The following is a 27,615-nucleotide window of genomic DNA, read 5'->3' as shown; positions in this document are numbered from 1 at the left end:
CTGCAAACTCTAAAATTATCCTTTGAAACAGCCAATTTTGGCATTAATCCTGGGGAATAAGACATTTCACCACAGACCCTAATATTTGTTCTAATTATTAGCTGCTCACAAATTTGCCCTTTCTAGGCAACATGAATGAGTGGTACTAGGTGGGGGCTAGGCACTTTTGGACGACACATCATCTGGACAGTGGACCCATGTCAGTCCAGCTTCAGACCAGGGTTTGGTTCAGAAATTACTTTAGTTGCTCTGACACATCATCTATATCAAGGAAAGGATCTCTTGCCAATGTTTTGTACCAGCGATTGTATCATCCTTTGGAATGCCTGAGTTGTGGCAACATGCTACAGTGGTTCCATTCAGGCCTGGAAGATATATCCAGCAAGGAAGCACTGAAAGACTGTAACTCAAGCGCATGGCCCATAGAGCTCTGTTTTGTCCCCCATGCTATTTAACATCTACATTGCAACTGCTAATAGCACCTAACTCTTATTTCTTCTTTTCATTACAATCAGATGAGGTGGAGTAAGTGCTAAACAGGTTTCTAGAGTCATTAATGATCTAGTTGAGATTGAATACATTGATGCTTAATCCAGAAGATAGAGATGCTGTGATAGGGTTTTTATCTGACTAGGGAGATGGTATTCAGCCAGTGCTAGATGTGTTGCACTCCCTCTCAAGGAAGACGTTCACAACTTAGACTTTTATATCAAGTCTTATCTTTGAGTGCACAAGTAAAATCTGTAACTCAGGGCACTTTTTATCAACCCTGCGCCCTTCTTTGAAATGAATGACTTCCAAAGATATTTACAGTCTGGTTGAATCAGGGACAGATTACGGTACATGCAGTGGTGTGTGGGGCTGCCTTTGAGGACTACTTGGAAACTTCATCTAGTTCAAAATGCAAGTGAAGATCCTGTTAAGACAGACACAACACAGTAAACAGATGATGCCCATGTTGCAAGAACTATACTGGATCTCAGTTTGTTCTCAAGTGCAATTCAAAGTGCTGGCTTTATCCTATAGTTTTCAGTGGCCTGGGCCCAGAGTATCTGAAGGAACTCCTGCCATCAGACTCTTTTCTGTACCACTAGCATCCCACTCCAGCATTACAGATAAGGCAGTGGCAATCAGAGGTAGGGCCTTTTCTGCTGTCATTCTGTGCTGTTGGAATTCCCTCCCTAGAGAGGTCTGACTGGTACCTTCATCCAGCACTGATCTTTATGTAACTTTTTAACAAACGTTTTTACCTAATTCCTCAGTTATAGTTTGTTCTATGGTTCTGGATGGATGGTTTTTCAGTTGTATTGTGTTTTGACCTTTGGCTTTGTTATAATAATAATAATAATAATAACTTTTATTTCTATCCCGCCCTCCCCGCCTAGGCGGCTCAGGGCGGCTAACAACAACTTACACATTAACATAATTATAAAACTTTAAATTTAACAATTAAAATTAAACATAAAAACCAGTCAGTTAAATTAAAATACATGATTTTCATTGGACTAAATATATATGAGTATATCTGGCAGCGATAGAGCTGTTATGGCGCTGGTTCTGCCAGTTTAGATAGTCTTATGGATGGCGGTTCTTACACCAAGCAACTCAGCAGTCAGTGTCATTATAGGCTTGCCTAAAAAGGGCGGTCTTGCAGGCCCTGCGGAACTGGCCGAGGTCCCGCAGGGCCCGCACCTCCTCCGGAAGCTGGTTCCACAATGCCGGTGCAGCCGCTGAAAAGGCCCGTACTCTAGTATGTTGGAGTTTGACCTCTCTCGGCCCAGGGATGGTCATTTTGTTTTTACCCACTGACTCAGTGCCCTCTGGGGTTCATATGGGGAGAGACGGTCCCTTAGGTAGGCTGGTCCTCGGCCATATAGGGCTTTAAAGGTGATAACCAACACTTTGTACTGGACTCGGTAGATAATTGGTAGCCAGTGCAGTCCGCGCAGCCCCGGCCGTATGTGCTCCCATTTCGAGAGCCCTAACAGTAGCCTGGCCGACGCGTTCTGCACCAGCTGTAACTTCCGAGTCCGGCACAGAGGTAGCCCCAAGTAGAGGGCATTACAGTAGTCCAATCTTGAGGTGACCGTTGCATGGATCACTGTTGCGAGGTCCCGGCGCTCCAGGAAGGGGGCCAACTGCCTTGCCCGCTTCAGATGGAAGAATGCTGACTTGGCAGTGGCTGCTATCTGGGCCTCCATTGATAATGAAGGCTCCAGTAAAACACCCAGACTTTTTACCTGGCGCGCTGGTTCCAATGGTGCGCCATCGAAAGTTGGGAGAGCTATTTCCCCTCCCCGAGCGCCACGACCCACACAAAGGACCTCTGTCTTCGCTGGATTCAATTTCAACCCACTCAATCTGAGCCACGTCGCCACAGCCTGTTAGCTGGTTTGTCTGTTATTGACCACTCTGCCATGCTATTTTTGGTATTGTGTTTCCTTATGTTGGTTTTTCATCGTATTACCTGTAAACTACTTTAAGATGTTTGTACTAAAACAATGAGATAGCAATATTTTAATTAAACATTATCACTCTGAATGGCTGAATCATGAATTTGAGAACACACTGAACACTTGTGAAATCATAACTGTCTAATGAAACTGCTAGATTTAATACCAAATATTTATATCCTATGCAGATGGCAGAGGAAAAACTGAAGTACCCTTTGTACTATTCCTTTGTTACAGTTCCATCTGTTACAGTTTTAACACAGGAAATCACAAATCCTAATTAAGACATAAGAGAGAAAAAGCACACAAACTTGAAAAATGAGGAAAAGAGCCAATTTAGCTGCGAAGGAACCACTATGGGAGCGAACATGTCAGAAAACACCAATAAAGTGACAACTGCATGCCTGCTAAGAGTAAAATATAATGCATCATTGCTCAGTAGAAACTAAAGCCAAGAGCAATTTCTATTAAAAACAAATGGGAGATATTCAAGTAAGTTTGGAGAATTTGCATTATCTCAAATCAAGTATTAGTTCAAGCTATACCTCTGACACAAAGCAAGATTTTCATGTCCAAAAGTATACAATGCCTTTGGTGATCTAACAAAAGTAAATCACTTGATTTCATTAAACAAAAATAAGTTATGCATTTCATTTTCTTCCACAGAAGCCAACAGTACACAGAAGTGCTCAACTTGAGTAGATAGATTATAGCTACTATTAACAGCTCAGTTTGTGCTATCTATAAATTCTTAACCGTTGTAACCATGATGGCTGCCATTTTATTTTCTCGGTAGGGATCATGTGCCTTTAACAAAGACAGATCTAAAAAATTCAAGCGCAGGGGTGCTGGGATGGGATATGTAATTTGCTAAATTTCTTTCTGACATGCAGCAGTTAAAGGTATGTGAGCCCTGCCAACCCTTAGCATAGGCTTTGTTCTTACTCTAAAACTGGAGGATGATAATTTAAGGTACAGCTTTTCTCTTGTATAATACTGCTTTGATCCAATGGCTTAAAACCAAGCTCAAAGGTTTATCAGATATGTTCCAGTGTGAGTTCATTCCAGTACACTCTTATTACAAGTTACACAGGCACACCTGAAATATTAAATGAGGACACACCTTTCTGATGACTTCCCAACTATACATCACATCTAGCATTTGAGATGGATCTGCTATCCATTTGGCATAATTCTGTTTTCCTGTTTCAGTAAGGAAGTTATTTTGCATGTCCTTTTAAAAAGACTAAATCTAAATTACCACTGTAACATGCTACTTTCTCAGGACATCCTATAAGAACATGAGTAGCCCTACTGGGTCAGACTCATCATGGGTCTTCTAGTCCAGAATCCATTTTTTCCCAACAATAGCCAGACAGATGCCAGAGGGAAGCCCACAAGCAAAGCCCACAGACAATGCCTTTACCTGCTTTACCCAGCATCCTGTGATCAGAGGAATTCTGCCTCTGAAAGTGAAGTCCCATTCAGTTATCACAGCTGATAGCCAAAGCTATATTATCCAACAATCTGTCTAGTGCTTTTAAAGCCATCTAGGCCAGTGTCATCACCACAGCTCATGGCAGTGAATTCCACAAGTCAACTACCTACTGCATGAAACAGTAGTTCCCTTTGTCTTGAATCTACAGCATACTTTCTTTGAGTGAACCCAAGCTGTAATATTTGGGAAAACAGGGAAAGACCTCTGGCTATCCACTTTCTCTCCACCATAAATAATTTCATAGTCCTCTGTCCTGTCTGTCCTCATTCACCCTTTTCCTAAACTAGAAAGTCCCATATAGTGTACCCTTGGAGTTCCAACCTCATCGTTGTTTTGGCTGCTATTTTTCTAGCTCTTTAATATTAATTTTAGATGCCAGGACCAGAACATTATACTCTATTCTAAATGACCAAGCCTTGTACTGCCATACTGACAGTGTTATTCTCAACTACCTTTTTTTAAAAAAAAAGATCCCTTGCATGGAATTAACTTTTTTTCTTGGCCACTGCACACTGAGTCAACTTTTTCATTAAGACATCCAACAGAATCCAAAGGCTTTTTCCTTGGTCTGTCACAATTACTTCAGCCTCTATTTGCATTTATGCAGAATTGGGATTTTTCCACTGTACTCCTTTTTGCACTTACATTGAATTTTTTGTGCCATTTCATTGCCTTTTCATCCACTTTGAGAAGGCCCTTTCGGAACTCCTTTCAACCCACTTGTGTTTTCACCATCAGAGGATGGAAGGGAGTGATTTTCCGCCACCCCCCTCCTTGCAGACTTCATGTTGCTCCAGAGAGTCATTCACCCTGGAGCAGTAGCTTTTGGGTCATATATTGGGCTGCAGTGGGAAGGTAAGGTGGGGAAATCCCACTCCATATCCTAAAATCCAACCACAGAAATCTCTGGTGGATCTAAGCCTAAACAAGTCTAGCAAGAGCACCAGCAGCAAGCAAGATATTTATTTGCAAGGCTGCTTCCTCACACGTTTGCTATCTAGGATAATCTTGTTGGATTGGAAGAGCATAGAGGCTTCTGGTTTGAGGCCTGGCTCTGCATAGCTGAGGGACAGCTGCCCTTGGGATTAGAATCTTGACACTGTTGCCTGTTGGGGCAGATTTCCTGGTTGAAGCCTGTGGATCTAGTAGTTTAAAGTCTGAGGGGATTCTAGTAGCATGAGGGATCTCCTGAGCCTCCAGGTCTTCATCAGAAATGATTCCCAGACCTCCTACTCTCCCTCTGCTCCTGGGTCCAGCCCTGGATGGGACTTGAGAGGCAGTTTGGAAGCAATAACAATGAAATAATTGTCTTTTCTCAAGAAGGTCTTTTTGGCCACTGCTGTAAAACCACGTTCATGTTTGGTCACCCAAACATGTATCACAAACAGACTTTTCCCCCTGGACTGACTCCCCATGTTTCTTGTGCACAATCAGTATTTCTTGCCATCTACAAAGTATAATTGCAGCAATATTTGTTTAAACATACAAACGTCTTTCTGCTTGCATCCAGAGCAAAGAATAGTGAAAACACCACAGCTGCAACACTGATGTCCAAACATCTTTTTTAAAGTAGACTTGCGCAATTTCAAGCTGTTACGGACTTTAGCAAAATACTGGCTGCATCTTACCTAGCACTTTTACATATTGTCAAGACAGAAAGCCAATATGTTTTGTTTCAGATTAGCAGGCAAGGGATACCACTGTACCACATACACATGCTTTGTTTGCTCTAATGCCATTTAACTAAATAGTAATTTTTTTCTTTCAAGCAGCTGGACTCTGAAGTATGGTTAAGACAGGCAGTGCAGGCTAATTTCAACATCCCACTCCTACATGTTTACTCAAAGCTGGTATGGTGGTTAGTGTCAGATTAGTACCCAGGCCCATAGCTATGGATGGGCAGGCCTATTCAAACCTCCCCTTCCCTCTGTAGGGTCCCTGTATTGGAGAGTGAAGGGGAGAGAGAGAGAGAGAGAGAGAGAGAGAGAGAGAGCGCAACAGCGATAGTGAGGGGGAAAGCGAGATCGAAAGAGCAACAGCAAAGGGGGAAGCCACAAGAAGAGGGGAAGAGAGAGAGAGCAAGAAGGACAGGGAGGGGGAGAGCAAGAGAGTGACAGTGAGAGAGAGCAACAGTGGGAAAGAGAGCTGGGCCTGGGCGGGCTGGCCGCTGGAGGGAAGAAGCAGCCAAGCCCTAAGGCCCCCTCACCAAATTTTTAATTAATCTCCCAGGCCCCTCCACCCAACATTTTCTGGCTATGGGCCTGGGGTACCTGGTAAATCCAGGTTCAAATTCCTATTCTGCCAGTGATTCTTGGGTCAGCTGCACACACACAGCCTAATCTACCTCACAGGGTGGTTGTTGTGAGGGTAAAACAGAGCAATGGAGAACAGTGAAAACAGCTTTGGGGAGAACAGCAGTTAAAGAATAGAGTTCAATTGGATTTAATCCCAGACCTTAAAAAAAAACAGCATCATGCGAACATTACAGGCTAACGAATTTATTGCATTGTAAGATTTCTGGGGCTCTGGCCAATGAAAAGCTTTACCTCTTAGTACCAAAGGTGTCACAAGTCTCCATGGTTCTGAGAATACGATGCTAAACAACAACGCTTTTCGATTACCGTATGGGCCCAATCCATGATCTCCTTCCCTATGCTCAGGCTACAAAACCAACCGGTGCATGGCCCATCCTCCCGTGTCCGTCGCAAGGCCAACAGAGCGACGTTAGAAAAATTGTCACGCAATTGGGGGGAGGGGAGATCGGGCTATTGATTTTGGAACCCCCCCCCCCCCGAAGAAATGGATAAATAAAGGCTGCACGCTTTAAGGAAGACAGGCTCTTCAAAACTGTTGGTTTACTTCCGAGTAAACGTGCACGAGGAAGAGCAACCTACAAAGCACCCTTAGCATAGCTTATATTTCCCGCTGCAGAGAACATTTATGCCCTTTCTATGCTCCGCCCGTATTCACTTTATCCCGCCTCCTCATCCCAGCAGCCGCTTTCTTCCACCCCGGTTATGGCTTCCTGGGGCGCATGCGCAGAGTCGATCCAGGCCCTAGCTGTCTCCTCCTCTCGGCGCTCGCTCTGCGCATAGGCGGGGGGGGGGGGGGTGAAGTCGAGTTCGTAGCGGGGCGGCCTGGTTGGGCCTTTGGTGCGGGGAAGAAAGGGAAGATGAGGCCGGGCTCGGGCTTTGGACTGGGGGCGCCCGTGCCGCCGCCTCTGGCGGTGCTGCTGCTTCTCCTCTTCCAGGAGGCGGCTGGAGAGCCCTGCGCCAACGCCTCGCCCTGCTCTTGCCGGCGAGGGCTGTTGGATTGTAGCCGTCTCGGTCTGTCGGGCCGGAGCCTGGAACCGGGCCTGCTTTCTTCCTTGCCTCTCGGCACTACCGCGTTGTGAGTATTTTTCCTGCCCGGCTGCGCCTCCTTAATTCTCTAGCATTGTGGGGCTGTGAGTTGTCTGAGGAGTTGTATCAAGGAGTAGCCGTCGACACGGCAGGTGCCTTCCCGTGGCTAAGCAGAGTCATGGTCTGTGAAATCATGTTCCTTTCCTTTATTATTGATGTCTTCACTTGGGGGGGCCAAACTCTAGAGAATAGGATTGGGTATTTGTTTTCACACGCACGGGCATATGTACGCACCGCACGGAAGGCAGGTGATTGTGTGGATAAACCTCGATGTGTCGGGGTAGGATAGCAAGTGCCAGCTTCCCCAAAAATGGAATCTCTTTTATTCTTTCTCTCCCCCCCCCCCCTTTTCATTCTGTATGGAGGGGTTTTGATGTTTGTTTTGTTTGAATATCTGGAAGGATTCGGCGATCCAGCAGTCTTAAATGTGTTGCAGCAAAGTAGTTTGTCGCGTTGTGGCATCTGTAATTGGCCTTTCAGACCACCGGATTTCATTTGTCTCCTATGGAAGTTCATATGGGCTTGTTTGTTGGCAGTGGTTGAGATTTGCACTAAAAGTATTCTAAAATAAAACATGCTGTTCTTTTCTGTGGGGTTGTGGAGTGCTAGAAAATTGGCCAGTAAGGGGTAGCTGTCAATGGTACTTCAAGGCTACTTGGTGAATGTTACCAGCTACACGGGAATCTGAACATACCATGCATTTGTAACTGAATGTCACTAAGGTTGCTGCTTTTAAGCATATTAGGTCATCTGTGGCTGAACAATGAATTAAATGTATATGATGGTATTTTTCATTAAGTAGATTACTGAATTGTTGTTCCTTTATTTACAAACCACCTTGAACAGGAATCTGGAGAGGTAGTACAAAAATGTCCTAAATCTACTCTGTGCCCGAGAAGCTGAGGTTGGCCACATGTTTATCTCCCTTCATTTTGTGCTCATAACTACCTTAGGTGGCTATAGCAGCTTAAAGTTAAGAGTCTGTGACTGTCCTAAAGTCCCTGGATAGATTCCATGCAGGGCCAGCTCTATGGGGCTTAGCGCCCTAGGAAGCCTTGCTGCTCCCTGCTCCCCAGCAATGCCACATCCGCCGCCCCCCCTGCAGCACCGTCCCCCACCCGCAGCACCACCTCATCCCTCCTTGTCTCTCTATTTTAATGTCTGGAACCATGGTAAAGCGCCTTGCTCGTCCGTCCCGCTGCTGCTAACCTCACGCTGATCGTGAGTGCGCCAGAGGGTGGCATAGGAGGTGGCAGCCTCTGGCACGGTTTTACCCACCGATTAGTTGATTGGCGGGGGGGAAGAGGCCTTTCAAGAGCCCCAGAACCCAGCACTTTACCGCAGTTCCAGGCATTAAAATAGAGAGGGAGAGAGGGAGAAGGAAGCTGGGGAGGCAAATAGGTATTTGCCTAGGGGATGGGGGGGGGGAGGCCAAATTTGGTTGCCTAGTTTGCCTAGTGGGCAAGCTGGCCCTGACTCCATGGCAGAGTGTGGATTTGAACTGTTGATCACTCTTGTCTGTTGCATGTCTTGGGGTAGAAGTTAGATGGGCCGTCAGTTACTGGTGCTTAAGGATATCTTAATGGATATTGGGGTAGATCATGGTATTTTTTCATTTTGAAAAATCTATTAAAGTGGCTTGGGTCTCAGTTTTTACTGAGTGCTTCAACCTCTGTGGCTCTGATTCCTAGTTTCTGAAAGGCAAGCTTTAAAGCATTTTCTGAAAAGAAACATTAATCCTTCTGTACTTTTCAAGAAATATCCCAGTTAGTTGTCATGTAAACATGCAAACTTCCCCAGAGTATCCTTGGGATTGTAGATTGGTAAAAACGTGATTAATTTTATGTTTGATCTCTACCCCCCCCCCCTTCACAGAACTACAGTTCCCAAGGTTCCCTGGAGGGAAGGAAATGACTGTTAAATTAGTATGTGCCCAGAGTATACAATGCATTTATTTTGTAAATTATGTAGATGTCTCATTGGTGGTTAAAAGAACCATGTGCTAAGTACTGTTGAATAATACAAAATAATGTTTTTAAATCTCATATGGAAAACTAGTCCGATAGTGTTGGTGTGCATTAGTGTGTTTGTGACGCATGTGAGTATTCATACTCCTTTCTGCAGAATGCTATTTGTCAATTCTATTCCCAATGCTACCATCTATATAGATATCACATATGCAGTATTCCTAACCTTTTATATTCAGATTAAATGAATAGGTTCACATATGCCAAGTTATGTAAAACGTTTAAATTTTGAGACTGGTTCTTAATAGTGTTTCTTCTCTTGCCACTATTTGCAGAAAGTAGTTGCTAATTAAAGGACATGGAATAAATCTGATGCACTCTAGGAAATGTAAGTCAAACCAAGTGACTGAGTTGATCATGCCTCTGAACATAACCAGAGAGCAAGAGGGTAGGATAAAGTAACCCCCTAAATAAGAAAATGTCTCACAGCCCTTTAAAGAATAACAGTTGTTTTGCACATCCTTTGTCACATTCTCTTGCCATATTACATGCACATGTATGAGGGGAAAAATTGCAAACAGTTGGACAAAAAAGCACCCAGAGTGGTAAGAAGAATAAGAGATTGGATATATATCCTGCCCTTCACTTGGAGTCTCAGAATGGCTTACAATCTCCTTTCCCTTCCCCACAACAGACACCTTATGAGATAGGTGTGGCTGAGAGAGCTCTGACAGAAACTGCTGTTGAACAGAACAGCTCTGAGAGATGTGTGACTGACTTAGTCATACCAGCAGGTACAAGGGGAGGAGTGGGTAATCAAACCCAGTTCTCCCAGATAAGAGTCTGTGCACTTAACCACTACGTCAAACTGGATCTTCAGTAAGCAGCAGTACTGCAGTCCAAGCTCTGCTCATGACCTGAGTTCAATCATGGCAGAAACTGAGTTCAGATAGCCAACTCAAGGTTGACTCAGCCTCCCATCCTTCTGAGGTCAGTAAAATGAGTTCCCAGCTTGCTAGGGTAAAGTGCAGATGAATGGAGAAGGCAATGGTAAACCACACCATAACAAAACGTCTGCCAAGAAAACATCATGATGTGATGTCACCCCATGGGTTAGTAATAACTCAGTGCTGGCACAGGGGACTACTTTTACCCATATTTGCCATATTAGAAGTAACATTTCCTTTAGCACGTGAGCACCAAGAAGTACTTACAGAACAATACACGTGACTGTATTATAGTCTAATTTTAAATCTACCATGTCGATGCTTTGATTAGGATATTTGCAGTCTGATCTTGTGTGTGTTTACTTAGAAGAATGTCCCACTGAGTTCAGTGAAAATTGTTCCTGTGTAGGAGTACATACAGTTGCAGCCATAAATGCACAGCATGATAAATACTTTCTGCCCTGTTTGATTAGGTAAATCTTGAACAGCTGTTAGCCATTCTTTAAATTTAATTGGAAAAATGGCTTTTCCTTTTAAAGTGCCATTGTTGCTTATGATTCCTATTTCAAAAATGGTGTGCTACTAAGTGTAGGTCAGAGATGTCAAACTCATTTGTCACAACAGCTAGATCTTACATAAATGTTACTTCGTTGGCCCAGGCCATGTGTGCTATAAAATGCAATACAAGATACCAGAGATATAAACTTTATAAAGGTGACTTCAGATGCCAAATGGCAATTGCAGGTGAATGACAATAGCAGGCTTGATTGGATTAGATGTGATATACAGAGGAATAGTAGGCATGGAGGTAATGCATTGGTAACGAGACTGGAAATCTTGGTCTCAGTTCGGTCCAGGAGAATTCAGTCCAGCAGGTTGCAAAGAATAAATGGGAATAAGTCTGATATTAGAAATTACAACATTCAAAAAACATTGGGAGAATGTTTAACCTTCCAGGATGTTCAGTTGCTGACCTAAGTAGTTCTCTTACAAAGGAATTTCAAAGGGGGATTAGAAAGAGAGACTGCTAAATTGCAACTGATAATGAAGCTCAAGACAGTACATCCTCCAGGACTGAACTGAGAGCTAGGTTTCCTGACTCATTACCAATGCCTGCTATTGTCATTTGGCATCTGAAATCCCTCCATTCTCAAAGTTATGAGGACCAATGAATTCACATTCTAGCTGTATCTGAAGAAGTGAGGAGTGAGTCATGAAAGCTCACACCCTGCCACAAATTCCATCGTGTGCTAATAGACTCTTGTTCCTTTCCACTAATAAAGATTGCAATTTGTGCTGTTAGGTTTCTTTTTTTTCTTCATCTGTTTAAACTGGAGAGGGGGATCTCCCCAAGTGAAGTAATGTGTTGATTTCAGACTGATCAAAATCTACCCAGTGCTATTGATAATAATGAAACAGTTTTAAAAAAACCAAGGAGGAAGGAAGAAGGGCAGCCAGCAAGGTGGGAGGGGAGAAAGGGAGACGTGCTGAACTGGAACATTTGGAACCATAGATATATATATTTTAAATACCTAGCCATTTATTTACAGTAATTAAACAATGGAATCCAATCCAGGTGATCTAATCCTAATCAGGGTCTTTTTGAAAGAAAATAAAAACAGGAAAATCTAATCTTTTAAAAAACTTTTCAGAGTAAGGCAAAATATTTTCCTTTTAATTCTCATCCCAATGCACTCAACGTGCGTGTGTGAGAGAGAGAGCGATCAAGTCTCAAAGAAAACAGCAAAGCACAATGATCTCAGTGTAAATTGTGCTTGTCAGAAGAATCTTCCATCCCTCAGGAGGAGGTGGCGGAGGCATTTAAAAGCACTCCCTTCCCTGCCTGAGTCACCCTGCCATGGTGGGGTGACTTAGCAATGGAGGGGGAGGTATGGACTATGGATCAGTCTGTTAAAAAGGTCTGTGGAAATTTGTAGTCTGTGAAGCCCACGGGCCACGAACCTATGCAGGGCTGGCCCTAGACTGTCTGGCAATACTAGGCAAGGCTAACTTCTGGTGCCTCCTCACCGCACTGATAACATCACCAAGTCACATGGGGACACCCAATTCAGCACTCCCAGAAGGCCAGCGCCTTAGGCAGTCGCCTAGTTTGCCTTGTGGCAGGGCCTGCCTGCCTATAGACCATTTTTCTGGTCCCTGCCCATCCCTATGCACATTAAAATTTGAGTGTAATTTTGTATTCTTGTTTGAAGCCTTCCGTTCAGTTAAGAGAGCTGTAAGAGCTATATTCTATTTTTGTTGGTTTAATTTTTTTTTTTACTAGTTGTCCTTGATTGAACATGGTGATAGTTTCTTCTCTGTCTCATGGCTAGATAGCCTCATGGATGGCTGCTTCAGTGGTAGTATGTACTTATGGTTATAGAGGTGCTATAACAGTGACTATTGGATTCTTTTGTCAACACACAAGTGATGTTTATTTTCTACTGGTTCTAAGTCTTTAACCTGTTATTCACCTATAAGAGGGCTTAGTTCTCTTATCTCAAAAGCTCCTAAGTAAGAACATAAGAAAATTGCTTTTGGATTAAACCAGTAGTTCCATCTAGTCCAACATCCTGTCTTACATAGTGGCCAACCAGTTCCTTGGGAAGACCAACAACAGAGCACTGAGGCTAATGCCTTCCACTGAAGCTGCCTCCTGGTGCTGGTACTCAGAGGTGTACTGCCTCTGAACGTGGATGCTTCCTTTTAGTCACCATGACTAGTAGCCATTAATAGACCTATCCTCCATAAATCTGTCTAATCCCCTATTAAAACTGTCTATGCCTGCGGCTGTCTCTGAATCCTCTGGTAGTAAAGTCCATATTCTCCCTCTGAGTCGGAGGCCATCTTGGGTGCTTTCCACCATCTTGTCAGGGGGGCAGGAAATAGAATAATTCTTCTTCCTAGACCCTGGAGCACCCAGATCTCCTCGGTTTCTTTCCTGCCTCTAGAGCAACTAGCTAGTTTAGCTTTTAGAAGATAGGAACCTAATTCTTCCTTTTTTCCCAACCTTACTCCTCTAACAGTCTTCTGAAATTCCAATCGGTTACACTGAGCTACTTTCACTTTCCATCTGCCTTCACACCTCCACAGTAGCTGAGAGAGCGGCGCGGCTGCTTTTAAAGCGGCTGACTTTTTGTTTTCCTTGCCTTCACATGCGGAGTGCGGCAAAGAGCGGCAGATGGAAAATTTCAGGGATGAGTTCCTAGAAGACGCGTCCTCCGTAAGTCCTTGCACTGAGGCTGTGGGAGTGGACCCCGGGACCGGCATGTCTTTCCAGCTTGCTGCGGTTCCCGGCAACGTTGCCCGTTTTAGTGACTTTAGTCACCATGGGCTGAAATGTCCAGGGGCTTCAACGGAAGGGTTTGAAGTTCCTCCCCACCAGAGGCTCGAATCTGACAGCAGCCATTTTAAAGGAGGATTTTTGGCGCGCATTTCGCCAGACAGGCGCCAGGAGCCTTATGCTTTGCCCCTTGGGACAGTTACCAATCTTCCGGCAGGAGACAATACAGGAGGCCACCCCCTATCGGAGCACGCCTCAACGATCGACCCAGCCCTAATACAACGAAGTGGTAATGTACTGTACCCTAAAGTGCCATTTTCTATTGAATTTATGACTATGCTGGGTAAGTGGGCGTCAACGTGGCAGATGAGGTTCAATGTGGCCAAGTGCAAAGTAATGCACATTGGGGCCAAGAATCCCAGCTGCAAATACAAGTTGATGGGGTGTGAACTGGCAGAGACTGACCAAGAGAGAGATCTTGGGATTGTGGTATATAACTCACTGAAAATGTCAAGACAGTGTGCGATTGCAATAAAAAAGGCCAATGCCATGCTGGGTATTATTAGGAAGGGAACTGAAAACAAATCAGCCAGTATCATAATGCTCCTATATAAATTGATGGTGCGGTCTCATTTGGAATACTGTGTGCAATTCTGGTCACCACACCTCAAAAAGGATATTATAGCATTAAAAAAAGTGCAGAAAAGGGCAACTAGAATGATTACAGGTTTGGAACACTTTCCCTATGAAGAAAGGTTAAAACGCTTGGGGCTCTTTAGCTTGGAGAAACGTCGACTGCGGGGTGACATGATAGAGGTTTACAAGATTATGCATGGGATGGAGAAGGTAGAGAAAGAAGTACTTTTCTCCCTTTCTCACAATACAAGAACTCATGAGCATTCAATGAAATTGCTGAGCAGTCGGGTTAGAACGGATAAAAGGAGGTACTTCTTCACCCAAAGGGTGATTAACATGTGGAATTCACTGCCACAGGAGGTGGTGGCGGCTGCAAACATAGCCGGCTTCAAGAGGGGGGTAGATAAAAATATGGAGCAGAGGTCCATCAGTGGCTATTAGCCACAGTGTGTGTGTGTGTGTGTGTATATATTTTTTTACCACTGTGTGATACAGCGTGTTGGACTGGATGGGCCATTGGCCTGATCCAACATGGCTTCTCTTATGTTCTTATGCTCCAACAAACTATTAGAGCAGAAATGTTTAATGCCTGTCAATCAGAGGCTATGGGCATGGGGTCAGTGGGATCCAGATCTCCTTCCCTTCCTTCTTCCTCCTCAAGGCCCCCAGAGAAAAATCTTTCCAGAGAGCGCAACTAGCCAACTAAGGCAGCCAGAAAAGAGATCACTAACTCTAGATTGTTTGAGGAACATTCAGAGGAGAATCATTTGGATGTGGAGTCACAATCCAAAGATCAAGAGAGTTTTATTTCAGATGAGGAGGTGGAGAATGTCTGTGTCCCTGAGCAGTCAGTTCACTGCTTTAAAGCTGATTACTATCAGTATTTGTTAACCAGGGTCATGGCAGCACTGGCGCTCCAAGATTCTGCCTCTGGGGAGGAGAATCCCAGTACCGATACCAATCCCAGGAATAAAACTACTGGGGATAGGGAGTTTTTCCCAGGCTCACACGCACTACCAAGGTTTTCCCTTTTCCACAATTCTTTGAGAGACAATTAAAAGCTGAATGGGGAAAACCTAACACTAATCGGCAGTTTCCTGCCTTTGTAAAAAAGTTATATGATTTGCCTGTTTTTGCAAACGAAATGTTGCAGGTTCCAGTAGTGGACGCACCAGTGACGGCTCTTCAAAATCCGGGTTTGGTGTCAGAAGACGGGCATAGTTCCATTAGAGACAACTGGGACAAGAAACTTGACCTAGCACTAAAAAGATCACACGAGGCAGCAACTATGGCAATTAAGGCATGTACTGCATTATCTGTTGTATCTAGAGCAGCCATAGTCTGGGCTAGAAGTCTCTCTCAACTGCTACCAAAAATAATAAGAAATTGATGGAGGGAACCACCAGACTACTTAAAGCGGCAGAGTTCACGGCTGACCCTTCTCTAGATGCCCTCACCTTCTGTTCCAGAGGTCTGGCGTCAGGGGCAGTAGCCAGAAGAGGCATCTGACTTAGAGCATGTCCTGCAGACAACCATTCCAAACAAATCGTGATATCGTATCCATTTCAAGGAGAAAAGCTCTTTGGTAGTGCCTTAGATAAGATCTTAGCGGAAACCAAAGACAAAAAGAAAGCCATGCCAAGGAACATTCGCAGAACTGACAGAAGAAGCTTCTTTTCTCGGTCCTTTCGTTCCTCACACACATTGGCCAGATCAAGATCCTATGCAGATAACAAGAGATCATCCTGGAACCAACCAAGACAACCCTTCAGAAAAGGGTTCAATAATCCTAGATTCAACAAGCAGAATTCAGAGCGTAGAGACAAGCAGGACCGTGAGCCAAAATTCAACAAGGTGTGACCGGACTTCAACTCCAGTAGGGGGAAGACTTCAATATTTTCAAGACGCTTGGGAGGCTTCCCAAACAGATGGCTGGACATTAGAAATCGTGTCATGCGGGTATGCAATAGAATTCAAAAGCATTCCACCGGAACGTTTTCTGGTGTCCCCGATCCGGAAGAACTCTACAAAAAGATCTATAATGAACAAGGCCATCACACATCTCTTAGAGATCAATGCCATAGAACACGTTCCAACAGATCAGAGGGGTCGAGGTGTTTATTCAGTATTCTTCACGGTTCCCAAGAAAAACAGGGACTGGGGAGCAATACTTGATCTAAAGTTTCTCAACAGATTCATTCATCTACAACACTTTCGTATGGAGACCCTGAAGTCAATCTCAGAGGTCTTACAACCAGGAGAGTTCCTCACCTCACTGGATCTCACGGAAGCTTATTTGCACATTCCGATCCAGCTATCTGATCGCTGGTTCCTTCGGTTTTGTGTGGGGAACAGACACTTTCAATTCAGAGCGCTTCCCTTCGGTCTAGCCACGGCCCCCAGGGTATTCATGAAGGTGATGGTAAATGTTGTGGCACATCTCGGACAACAGGGGATACACGTTCATCCATACCTAGACGACCCCGGAAAGCTCTGTTGGATGTCCAAGCAACTATGCAGTGTCTACAGGAACACAGCTTTCTTATAAATATAGCCAAGAGCTCTCTAGAACCAACACAAAGGTTGGAACACTTGGGGATGATTATAGATACACGAAAGAACTCTATCTTCCGAACGACAAGATACAGAAAACCAAGCAACTCGTGAATTTAGTCATTTGGAACACTCACACTCCATTATTGACTTTAGCCAAATTGATGGGTTTGCTCATCTCAAACATAGGTGCAGTTCAGTGGGGCAGATTACATACAAAATCGTTACAAAGGTTAATCCGCCCTTACAAGTACCAGATTATGACAAAACAGAATCCACAGATCAAGGTCACATTAGAGGTCAAGAAATCTCTGATGTGGTGGTCCAGGAATTCCAATCTGCGACAAGGGAGAGTTTACTATCTTCCCAGAGAGATGCAGCTGTTCACAGATGCCAGTCTGTCAGGTTGGGGAGCAACGCTCGACAACATACCAACACAGGGTCGATGGTTACCGTCAGAAACCCAACTGCCGATCAATGTATTGGAACTACGAGCAATACGCCTAGCCCTATTATTCTTCACCGATCAGGTACAGAAACAGCATGTACTAGTAAGAACAGACAATGTGGCTGCGAAGTCCTACCTGAACCATCAGGGGGGCTCGAGGTCATCAGCTCTGTCCAGGGAAGCAAAGACATTATTCAACTGGGCGGAACACCACCTTCTTTCCATCAGGGCAGAACACATCAAGGACATTGCCAATGTTCAAGCAGATTGGCTCAGCCGAACAACCATAGAACCAGGGGAATGGAGATTAAAGACGTCAATATTCCAGCAGATAGTCGAACAGTTTGGTCAACCTATAATGGACCTGTTTGCTTCTCATGACAACTACCAGGTAACAACCTTTTGCACCAGATTTTTTCACCCGGCTGCGGCAGCGGTGGACGCACTGACAGTGAGTTGGCCTCAGGGCCTACTGTATGCCTTCCCCTGATTCCAGTGTTATCAAGGTTTCTTCAACAGGTACAACATCAGAAAGCACGGGTCATATTAGTAGCCCCGTGGTGGCCACGACGCCCATGGTTCTCATCTATCCAAAGGCTATCAACCACTCAGCCTCTCCGGCTAGAAATCATTCCAGACGTGTTGATGCAGGGTCCAGTTTGGCATCCACATCCAGATTGGCTGCAGTTGACCATGTGGAAATTCAACGGTCTACATTCCTGAAGTTAGGTTATTCTTCAAAGATCACTGACACATTATTGGCCTCAAGAAAGAAGTCCACCATTAGAATTTACAATACCACTTGGAAAGCTTTTCATAGGTGGTGTCGCAGAAAAGCAAAAGATCCACTAAATCCATCATTTCAAGACATATTGGAATACCTACAAGATGGATTACAATCTGGACTGAAACCAGCCACCTTACGGAGACAGGTAGCAGCTCTACCTTCCATATTGGGACTGATACAAGGTAAAGATCCCTCCAAGCATGCACATGTACAGAGGTTCTTAAGGGGAGCCACCCTCAAGCACCCTCCGCAGACTCAAAGGTTTCCGACATGGCGTCTACACACTGTCTTGTCCGCACTCACTAAAACACCCTTTGAGCCTATTCAAGGCATTTCTCTAAGATGGTTACGCTTAAAGACAATCTTCTTAATAGTGATCACTTCAGCAAGAAGGGTGTCGGAGATCAATGCACTGCCTGTAAAGAAAGAACTTTGTATTTTTCACAAAGACAAAGTAGTTCTTTGTACAGATCCTACTTTTCAACCCAAGATTGTGTCAAAATTTCACAAGTCTCAAGAACTTCACTTGCCATCATTTTGTCCAGACCCTAAACATCCTAGGGAGCGAATGTGGCATAACTTAGATGTCAGACGCTTTCTAAAAACATATTTAATCAGGACTGAACCAATCCGGAAAACGGATGCTATGTTCATTAACATTGCACAACCAAGATTGGGCCAAAAGATGTTAACTTCAGCCATCAGCTATACTATTAAACAATGTATTGCGGAAGCCTATAGAGCAATGAAATTAGAAGTAACCAGAGGTATTACAGCACATTCAGCTAGAAGTAGACGAGGTGTGCAGGGCCCTAACATGGTCCTCTATCTCAACATTTGTCCGATACTACAAATTAAACTCCTACAGTTCAGCAGAAGCAGCATTTGGCAGAAAGGTTTTACAACATGTGGTCCTAGAAGAGAGGGATGACCCACCCAGTCATTAATTTACTGCTATAGGAGATCCCAAGATGGCCTCCGACTTAGAGGGAGAATGACCATTGGTACTTACCGTGAGGGGTCATTCTCCTCTGAGTACAGGAGGACATCTTGCCCACCACGTTGCATCGCTCATTCTAGGGTCTATTCTGCTATATATATTCCATTTTCTTCTGCTGCTCTACAGTTCTTTACAGTTCTTTATAGTTCCTTATGTTATGCTTTTTGCATATTAACTGACTGTTATTACTGTTTCCTTATTGTGAGTAAGGTTGATAGTTTAGAGACTGCTTATCGGAGTATCCCAACTGAGGAGATCTAGGTGCTCCAGGGTCAAGGAAGAGGAAGAAGAATTATTCTATTTCCTGCTTCCCTGACAAGATGGTGGAAAGCACCCAAGATGTCCTCCTGTACTCAGAGGAGAATGACCCCTCACGGTAAGTACCAATGGTCGTTTTAATCATTTGCTGTGTATGGAAGTATTACCTTTCGTCTGTCCTGAATCTATGGCTCATCAGCTTCACTGGATGCCTTCAAGTTCTAGTATTTTGGGAGGAGAAAAATTTCTCTTCATCAACTCTTTCTAGTCAATTTTTAATCCACCAGAGAACCTGTCCTCTTATCCCATGATTGCTGAGTTTATTCAGGAGTCTTTGGTGAGGTATCTTGTCAAAAGCCTTTTGAAAATTCAGGTATATAATGTCTATTGTGTCACCATGATTTAGAAGTAATGGCGTAAAAAAAGAAAGGTCCTCTTATGGATGGGTAACTGGTTAAAGGAAAATAAACTGAGGGCAGAAGGGAAGCATCCTATTGTTTACTTCCCTCCATTATGAAAATGGACTTTTCACTTCCACCCTCAGATAACTAATAAATCAGAACTGAGCAGTGAAATAGCTGTATAAAATACCCAGTAATTTAGAATGGTAGAAACCATAAACAGTGTGTGAAAAATTCCAGAAAGATTTCTCATGTGCAGATTGGGCAATAAAATGGCAAAGAAAATTCAATGTAAGATTCAGTGTAGGTAAGCTTATAGTGATGCGTGTTGGGGCAAAAATAAACCTTATTTATGCTGACAGGGTCTGAACTGGCAGTGATGATTCAAGTAAGAGATCTTGGCTAACAGATTGCTGACGATATCAACTCATTAAATGGTGATACTGATAAAAGCAAGCTGTAAAAAAGGATGGAAATAAAATGACTTCTATCTTAATGCCTTCATATAAATCTGCAGATAAATTTATTTTTGCAGTATTTTATATTGTTCTAGTTATTACAGCTAAAAAAAAATACATTGTAATGTTGAAAGATGTTAAGAAAAGAAGCTAAGTAACATACAGCTTTTTAAAGCGGAGGTGGAAGAGATGGCTAAGGAGAAAATGTTATAGTTTTATAAAATTGCATCTGGGATCACCTAGTGATGCTGATCAGTAGTAAACTAGAGCAGATAAAATGAAATACTTTTTCCACAGCCAGGAGACTGTAAACTTGTTTGATTTGTTCATTGCAGCATTCAGCCCCTTTCCCTCTCTAGTGAACATCCTTCTCCCAGTTCTACACAGTCTTTCCCATAGTATCATGATGCATTTTGTGTGCCTTCCAGGGTTTCCCTGACTTTTCTCCAGTCTTTCTGAAACCTGTTTTGCTACAAAATTTTTGCAAAAGAGCACATCGAAGCCTGGATGGTTGCCATGTGGGGCTGGGAAAGTTTGGATTTTTTTTATCCATCCACATTGCAGCCATTTTCCCTAACCCTGTCCTGCCTAGGCATGTTACCTAATATGAGTTACCTTTTTCAATATGCTACATAATCTAATATTGATATTGTTGCATTGATGTTATTTGGTTAGCCTTAGGTGGTCACTTTTGGAAAGTTAACAAGGAAAGTGTATGTGCACAACAACACCAGCACTAGTTTGTGTGCTCTCCCTCCCTCCTTCCCTCCCTCATTGTGGAGCAGGGATATGCAACAAGCCCAGATCCTACAGCTTGTTAGCTAAAAGCATTTTTGCTATGGTGTCTGCATTCACTTTTTTGAGCTGAAAAGAGTGAGCGCTGAGAGTGTCAGCAACTACTATTCTCCTGTTCAATAAGACAACACAGGAAATAGTAGCAGGGAGCATATGAAAGGATGTTGAGACTGGCATCAGTTCACTGCTGTGGTGTGTTTAGTTGTTTGCACATGCCATTGCTGCATCAGCTCACCTTTCTGGTAGAAAAATGTGTCATCTATAAGAGAAGGCAGAGCTGACTGGAAGAGGGTAGGTAATACTTCAAATAGGGATGTGCACTGGGATATTTCTGGTCTGAATAAATATCCACAAAATACCTTAACTATTTTCTGGATATATTCTGGTGTCTGACATTTTCCGCAATACTGGTAAATGGGTCCTGAAAAATTCTGGAAAGATTTGTGAGTAACTGGGAATATTGGGGCCATCATGTTAAGGCTCCCAGAAGTGTTCCCCCCCCCACACACACTCTTTAATTTTACTGTGTGTGTTATTGTCTTCTTGCCAGGGCTTGGTGTCATCTTGCCAGATTGGTTTGGCTTGGATTCTGTGTTTTGAAATTGGTTCTGATACAACATTTTGTTCTTTGCTCGAGTTGGTTTGCATTGAATTCCTATTTTGGCATTAGCTTGAATTCTATGATTTGGATTCCTATTTTGACATTAACTTGAATTCTATGATTTGACATTTCTGGTTGTGCAGCAGTGTTCCTTGTTAAATTGGTTTTGTTTGAATTCTGTGATTTGACATTTGTTATTTCAGGTTTTCCATATTGTTCCATGCTTCTGCTGGGATTCCTGGGTTCTGCGTTGGTCTTGGGACTTGTTGGTTCTGTTTGTATTGGGAGGCTTTTGTCAGTGTTAGCTTTGCTTGCTCTTGTGTGTCTAGTTATTGTTTGCTATGGAGAAAGCATGGATTTTTTTCTCTCTCATAAATAGTGGAGGATGGCTGTTCAGGAGCCCATGGAATTAACTTGAAATTTCAAGGTTATTTAGTGGATAGGCACCGGCAGCTCCATTGCAATTTTGGTGCCTTTTGCTCAAAAAAACAGCCCCTTCCAGCCACCCTGGAAAGATTCCTCATAGGGAATCACAGACTAATATTGGAATTCCCCCTGGGGGGAACCCTTGGACCCAGTTACCAAAATAGTATTTGGAACTAAGATAACTGGGGATACTGCTATTTTTTAGTGATTGATACCTGGATCACAAATACCAGTTTTTATCACCATGGTGCACATCCCTATTTCCAAGGACAACTTGGTCTTGTCCACAGGCTACAGGAAAGCTGTGCTTGTATTCCCTTTTCCCTTGTGATTCCCACTTGCTTGGGATTATAACACTGTTCACTTGTTTGATACCTTTGGAGTACTTAGCTGAAAAACTCAGATCCTTTTGGGTAGAATGACATGGTAAAAATAGACAAAGGTCAACTTGAATTTTGAATTCAGCTGACTATTAAAGCATTATTCAGCTTTAAAGCATTAAGCATTGTTCAGTTGAAACATTATTTTGTTTCTAGTTTTTTCACCCCCTGTAGGATCAGAGAAGGGTGCCAAATTACAGTGGAAAAGGGATCAGTGTGTTACCATTGATTCTTAATGAATATTAATGCCATTTATCTTGATAACCCATTAATGAGATATTTTCAGTTTGCACAACATTGTTTAAGGGTCCAGTTTAACCACCTGAGAATCACAGTCTGCAAACCTAGTCCTCATTGATGTTTAGAACCCATGATGAGTTGTTTGGACCTGAAAAAGAAGCTGTGGCTGGATGAAGGCAACAGTTTTGAAGAAGGGAGATTAACATTTAAGGAGTTTAAAATAAGAACATAAGAGCATAAGAGAAGCCATGTTGGATCAGGCCAGTGGTCCATCCAGTCCAACACTCTGTGTCACACAGTGGCTAAAAAACCCTCGGTGCCATCAGGAGTTCCATCAGTGGGGCCCTCCCACTGTGCCCCCCAAGCACCTAGAATACAGAGCATCATTGCCCCAGACAGAGTTCCAACAATACCCTGTGGCTTATAGCCACTGATGGACCTCTGCTCCATATGTTAATCCAATCCCCTCTTTAAGCTGTCTATGCTTGCAGCCTCCACCACCTCTTGCGGCAGTGAATTCCATGTGTTAATCACCCTTTGGGTGAGGAAGTACTTTTATCTGTTCTAGCCCAACTGCTCAGCAATTTCATTGAATGTCCATGAGTGTGATCTGTCAACCAGTTACAGATCTACCTAATGGTAACGGATCCAAACCACATTTTACCAATTTGTTAACAAGGATAGTATGTGGAGCCCTATCAAAAGCCTTACTGAAATCAAGATAAACTATGTCTATAAAGTTTATCAAAAGCTTTTTGGAAGTCAAGGTACACAACATCTATTGGGTTCCCTTTGTCCACATGTTTGCTCACCCCCCTCAAAGAACAGATTAGATAGATTAATGGAGAATAGGTTCATCAATGGCTGCTAGCTAGCTGTGGTGTCTAAAGAGAACCTCTATATTCAGAAAATCTTTGAAACCCAGAGCTAGGAGGCAACATAAGGGGACAGTCTCTTTGCCCCAGTTGCCACTCCCATGGATTCTAGTTCAGGGATGTCAAACATGCAGCCCGGGGGGCCAAATTAGGCCCCCGAGCAACTGGCTGTCATCTGCTTCCTTCTCCCTACCTCTTGCTTCCTTCTGCATAACAGCTTGCTTTGCAAGGCTTGCTCAATCACACAGGAGCTATAGAGCAAAACCTCTATTTTCTCTGTTGGCTGAGGCGCCTCCCTTGGGGATGAAGGGGGGAAGGTAGAGCTTGTTTTTCCAGGCTTTCTCAATCATACAGCAGAGCTACTGAGCCAAGCCTCTCTTCTTTCTATTGACTGAAGCTCCCCCCCCCCTCCTGGCTCCCTGGTGAAGGAAGGAAAGAACCACAGCTTTCTTTGTCCAGTTCCCTGAATCCCATGGGAGAGATACAAAGAAAACACCTTTAAAACCAACAAGTGCTAAAGTTTTAAGCATGTTTTAAGTTTTTTTTAAAAAAAATACGTTTGTCTGTGTCCTATATAAAGTTTATGTCTCTGCTACCTAATCTTAAACAGGTATACACATGGTCTGGCCCGACATCGCTCGGCCCAATTTGACATGACCTGGCCCAACAAGGTCTCATTTATGTTAGATTTGGCCCTCTTAGCAAATGAGTTTGACACCTGTGTACTGATTGGCCTCTGTGTGAACAGAGTGCTGGACTTGATGGACCACTGGTCTGATTCAATGCATCTCTTTTGATTATTTTCACCATTTATGTGATTGAAAGTACCCCCCCCCCCCTCATTTATGTGATTGAAAATAATTGAAATAAACGGAGGAAAAGTTTGGCTGCCACAATCCTAACCCAGATTTTTTTTTTCTCTCTCCCCACCCAAACGAGTGATGGATTTTTAAGACAAAATACATGTCAGAAGGGCATTTCCCCCCCTAATTTATGGAACACAGTTGTTATGGCCCTTTGGTTACAAACCTGTGATGGATTGTACAGCTTCAGATTGTAAATGCAGGCCATATTATTTATAAATATGTTAGGGAAAAGGCTAGCCTTAAACCCTGCAGCCAGTCACATGGTTTCTGTGTAGAGGGAAAGGTTTGTGCAGAAGAGTACTGAATGATGTGAGGCAGTCTAAAGTGGTTCATCCTGGCACAGGTTTATTGCCTCAGTTAGTATTAAGCTACAGTAACTTTAATTACTCTAAGTGCTTTTCAAGGTCTAAGGTGGTATGGTATATTCACAGACAGTTCTTTGACAAACACATGGTTACTTTTTGTAAGCCCCCAAAGGGGTTTGCAGCAATTCTCAGATGTTTCCACGTTCAGAATAATTTTTACTACAGAAACTGAGAAATGAAGTTCAGGAGATGTAAAACTGTAGTTTCAGTGGGGAAATGCTGCCTTCCAAACGTACATTATAAAATTCGGACATTTCTGCCATTCATAACACACTAGCTAGATGATAGGCTGCATGTGGGTTTTTTCCTTTATGATAAACAGTGGAAAGGTGGTATTAAAAAAAATACAAAGTATATCCATTTCAATACACATATAATACATAAATAATGTTTACTATCTAGATATTTATAACACACACAAACTTTCATCACATCTCTTTCAGAGTATGGATAAAATTATACTGTGCAAAATTGTTCCTTTTTGAAAAATAATTGTTGTACTGGAAAACAAAAAAATGCACTTCCATGGATTTGTATAATAATAGAATCATAGAGTTGAAAGGGTCATCTATTCCAACCTCCAGGGAATTCACAATTACCTCCCCCCTTCACACACCCAGTGACCCATGCTCCAAGCCCAGAGGATGGAGGTGTGGGGGGGGACCTCTCCAGGATCCCTGGCCAAACTGGACTGGAGAAAAATTGCTGCCTGAATCCATAGTGGTGAACAGCATTTCCCTGGGCATATATGAAGGGGGCATGAAAACTAAGCACTGTTGCAACCCTTCCTGCCCTCCTTCTCATGATCTGCCTAAGTTCACAGAATCAGCATTGCTGTCAGATGGCCATCTAGCCTCTGTTTAAAAACCTTTAAGGAAGGAAGGCCTACCACATTCCAAAGAAATATGTTCCACTGAGGAGCCGCTCTGTCAGGGAGTTCTTCCTGATGTTTAGTCAAAAACTCTTCTGATTAAATTCCAACCCATTGGTTCTGGTCCTACCTTCTGGGGCCACAGAAAACAATTCCACACCAGCCTTCGTATGACAGCCCTTCAAGTACTTGAAGATGGTGATCATATCGCCTCTCAGCCGCCTCCTCTCCAGGCTAAACATACCCAGATCCTTCAACCTTTCTTCATAGGACTTGATCTCCAGACCCTCACCATCTTTGTTGTCCTTCTCTGGACATGTTCCAGCTTGTTTATATCCTTCTTAAATTGTGGTGCCAAAACTGAAGGCAATATTTATAATACATAATGAGGGCAGGTTTTAGCTTCCCAAAGAACTTCCATCCAAAGTAAGGAAGAGAAGTGTGTGTGGAGCTGCTTGGCAACTAGCACAGTGGGATGCAGTGGCTTTGTAGCATTATGTAATCTCATGAGTACTGTAAACAATAATTACATACATATGTTCTCTGTGGCTGTGCAGGCATTATGACACACTGTGCGTGTGTGGTGCAGCCAACCTTCTTTATGATTGCCATCATGCACCGTCTGCATCCAAATAGCCAGTTACAGTATGCAAAGCATTAATATTTAATTAATTGAACTGCAGATAACTTGATTGTGAAAGACTAAAATTAGTTTCCAGATGTTTTGCTTCTCAGTATAACTTCTGTTGTAAGTGCTGTTTTTGCCCTTGACATATCTTTCCATTAGTTCTTAACCTGCAGAAAAAAAGCAGCGAGGGATTTTGCTGGCAGCGTTAAAAGACTCACTGGTATTTTTTGGCCATGAATGATGAATGTTTCTGGTCTGAGAACAGCAAATTAACTACTATCATGGGGATAGTTTATCCCAAAAGCTGAGAAAAACAAAGGTTGAGACTCTACAGTGGAATATTTAACTACTTAAACTGATTCCTGTTTTCTTTACTACTAATTAGGTTTTGTGACTACCTCCAGCACTGTTTTCAATAGTGCAAAATAAAGTCTCCTAGTATAAAAAAGGTATCTGAATTAACAGAATCTAAAAGTTTAAATACTGCAAACAGTTTAATAAAAATAAGCAGTGAGGAACACCTGTTTTGTGGAAGTTCTGTTCTATTAGAGCTTGAGAAAATTGCCACAAAAACATATTCATCTGTTAAATGGAATAATCCTGCATTCCTCCAGTAGCACATGAATCCCTAGGTGTATGAAAGATATTTGTCCTAGGTCCAAGACTATTTTCATTCCTTTGTGAGAACAGCAAGAAAGTAGAACAGCAAGTCAGAGGAACAAGGAAGAATATTATGCCATCAACTTGTAAGCAAACAGACCATTAATGAATGCTGTATAGCAGGGTTTCTCAGACGTCATAATGCAGACAGCTCCTTAATAAGATTATCTCAAATTCCTGCCTCATTTGTAGTCAAATAACATCTCTGTGGCAACTACAGCAATAGCTGGCTTAAAAAAGTGTTATTAGAAAGTCATTTATGTTAGGTCTGGAAATGAAAGCCATTTATGTTAGGTCTAATCTAATGTCATATGTCAGGCAGGATAATTTGCTTTTGCTTGCTGTTAATGTTAAAAACCTATCGTGATGGTTGTGAAAGAGTAGATTTTGTTGTCAGAGAGTGGAATCCATTAATTGGTTTACATTCTGCTGACAACAGGAAATTGGCAAGGCAGTTTGAATTTCTCTGTGACCAAGATGATCTCTGAATCCTGTTTACACTTGTGTAGATTGTAGGTTTTGGATGGATACATCAAATGTGAAAGGGAATTTGGACTTCTTTCAGTGTCCAAGTATCCCTTTTCTTTTAATCTATTTTATTTATTTAAAGCATTTATAGTTTGTCTTTCCTCCCAAATAGCGGCAAATATAAAAAAATTAAAACATTTCAACAAAGTATATATAAAATAAAAAGTTCAATTAAAAAGCACACACACCACAACCAGAGATTAGGATGCAATAACCTTTATTGGAGATAAAACAAAAAAACACCCTTCTCTCTCTGCTGGAAGAAAATGAGAAAGAGGGAGGGAGGGGGA

The 27,615-nt window shown here is 42.9% G+C and overlaps 1 protein-coding gene across 1 annotated transcript in view; it reads left to right on the top strand.

Annotated features, from left to right (window-relative positions):
- The first annotated feature begins 7,016 nt into the window (after positions 1-7,016).
- Positions 7,017-27,615, top strand: part of LRIG2 (leucine rich repeats and immunoglobulin like domains 2) — a 74,320-nt gene continuing 53,721 nt past the window's right edge. The window contains exon 1 of the mRNA XM_060231213.1: positions 7,017-7,341. Coding sequence (XP_060087196.1) covers positions 7,124-7,341 — 218 coding nt within the window. The 5' untranslated portion in view covers positions 7,017-7,123. The remainder of the gene's footprint in view (positions 7,342-27,615) is intronic.

The sequence above is a fragment of the Heteronotia binoei genome, chromosome 2 (genome assembly GCF_032191835.1).
Source record: "Heteronotia binoei isolate CCM8104 ecotype False Entrance Well chromosome 2, APGP_CSIRO_Hbin_v1, whole genome shotgun sequence".
In the NCBI taxonomy this organism is placed as follows: domain Eukaryota; kingdom Metazoa; phylum Chordata; class Lepidosauria; order Squamata; family Gekkonidae; genus Heteronotia; species Heteronotia binoei.
This window is presented reverse-complemented; position numbering and strand designations above follow the sequence as displayed.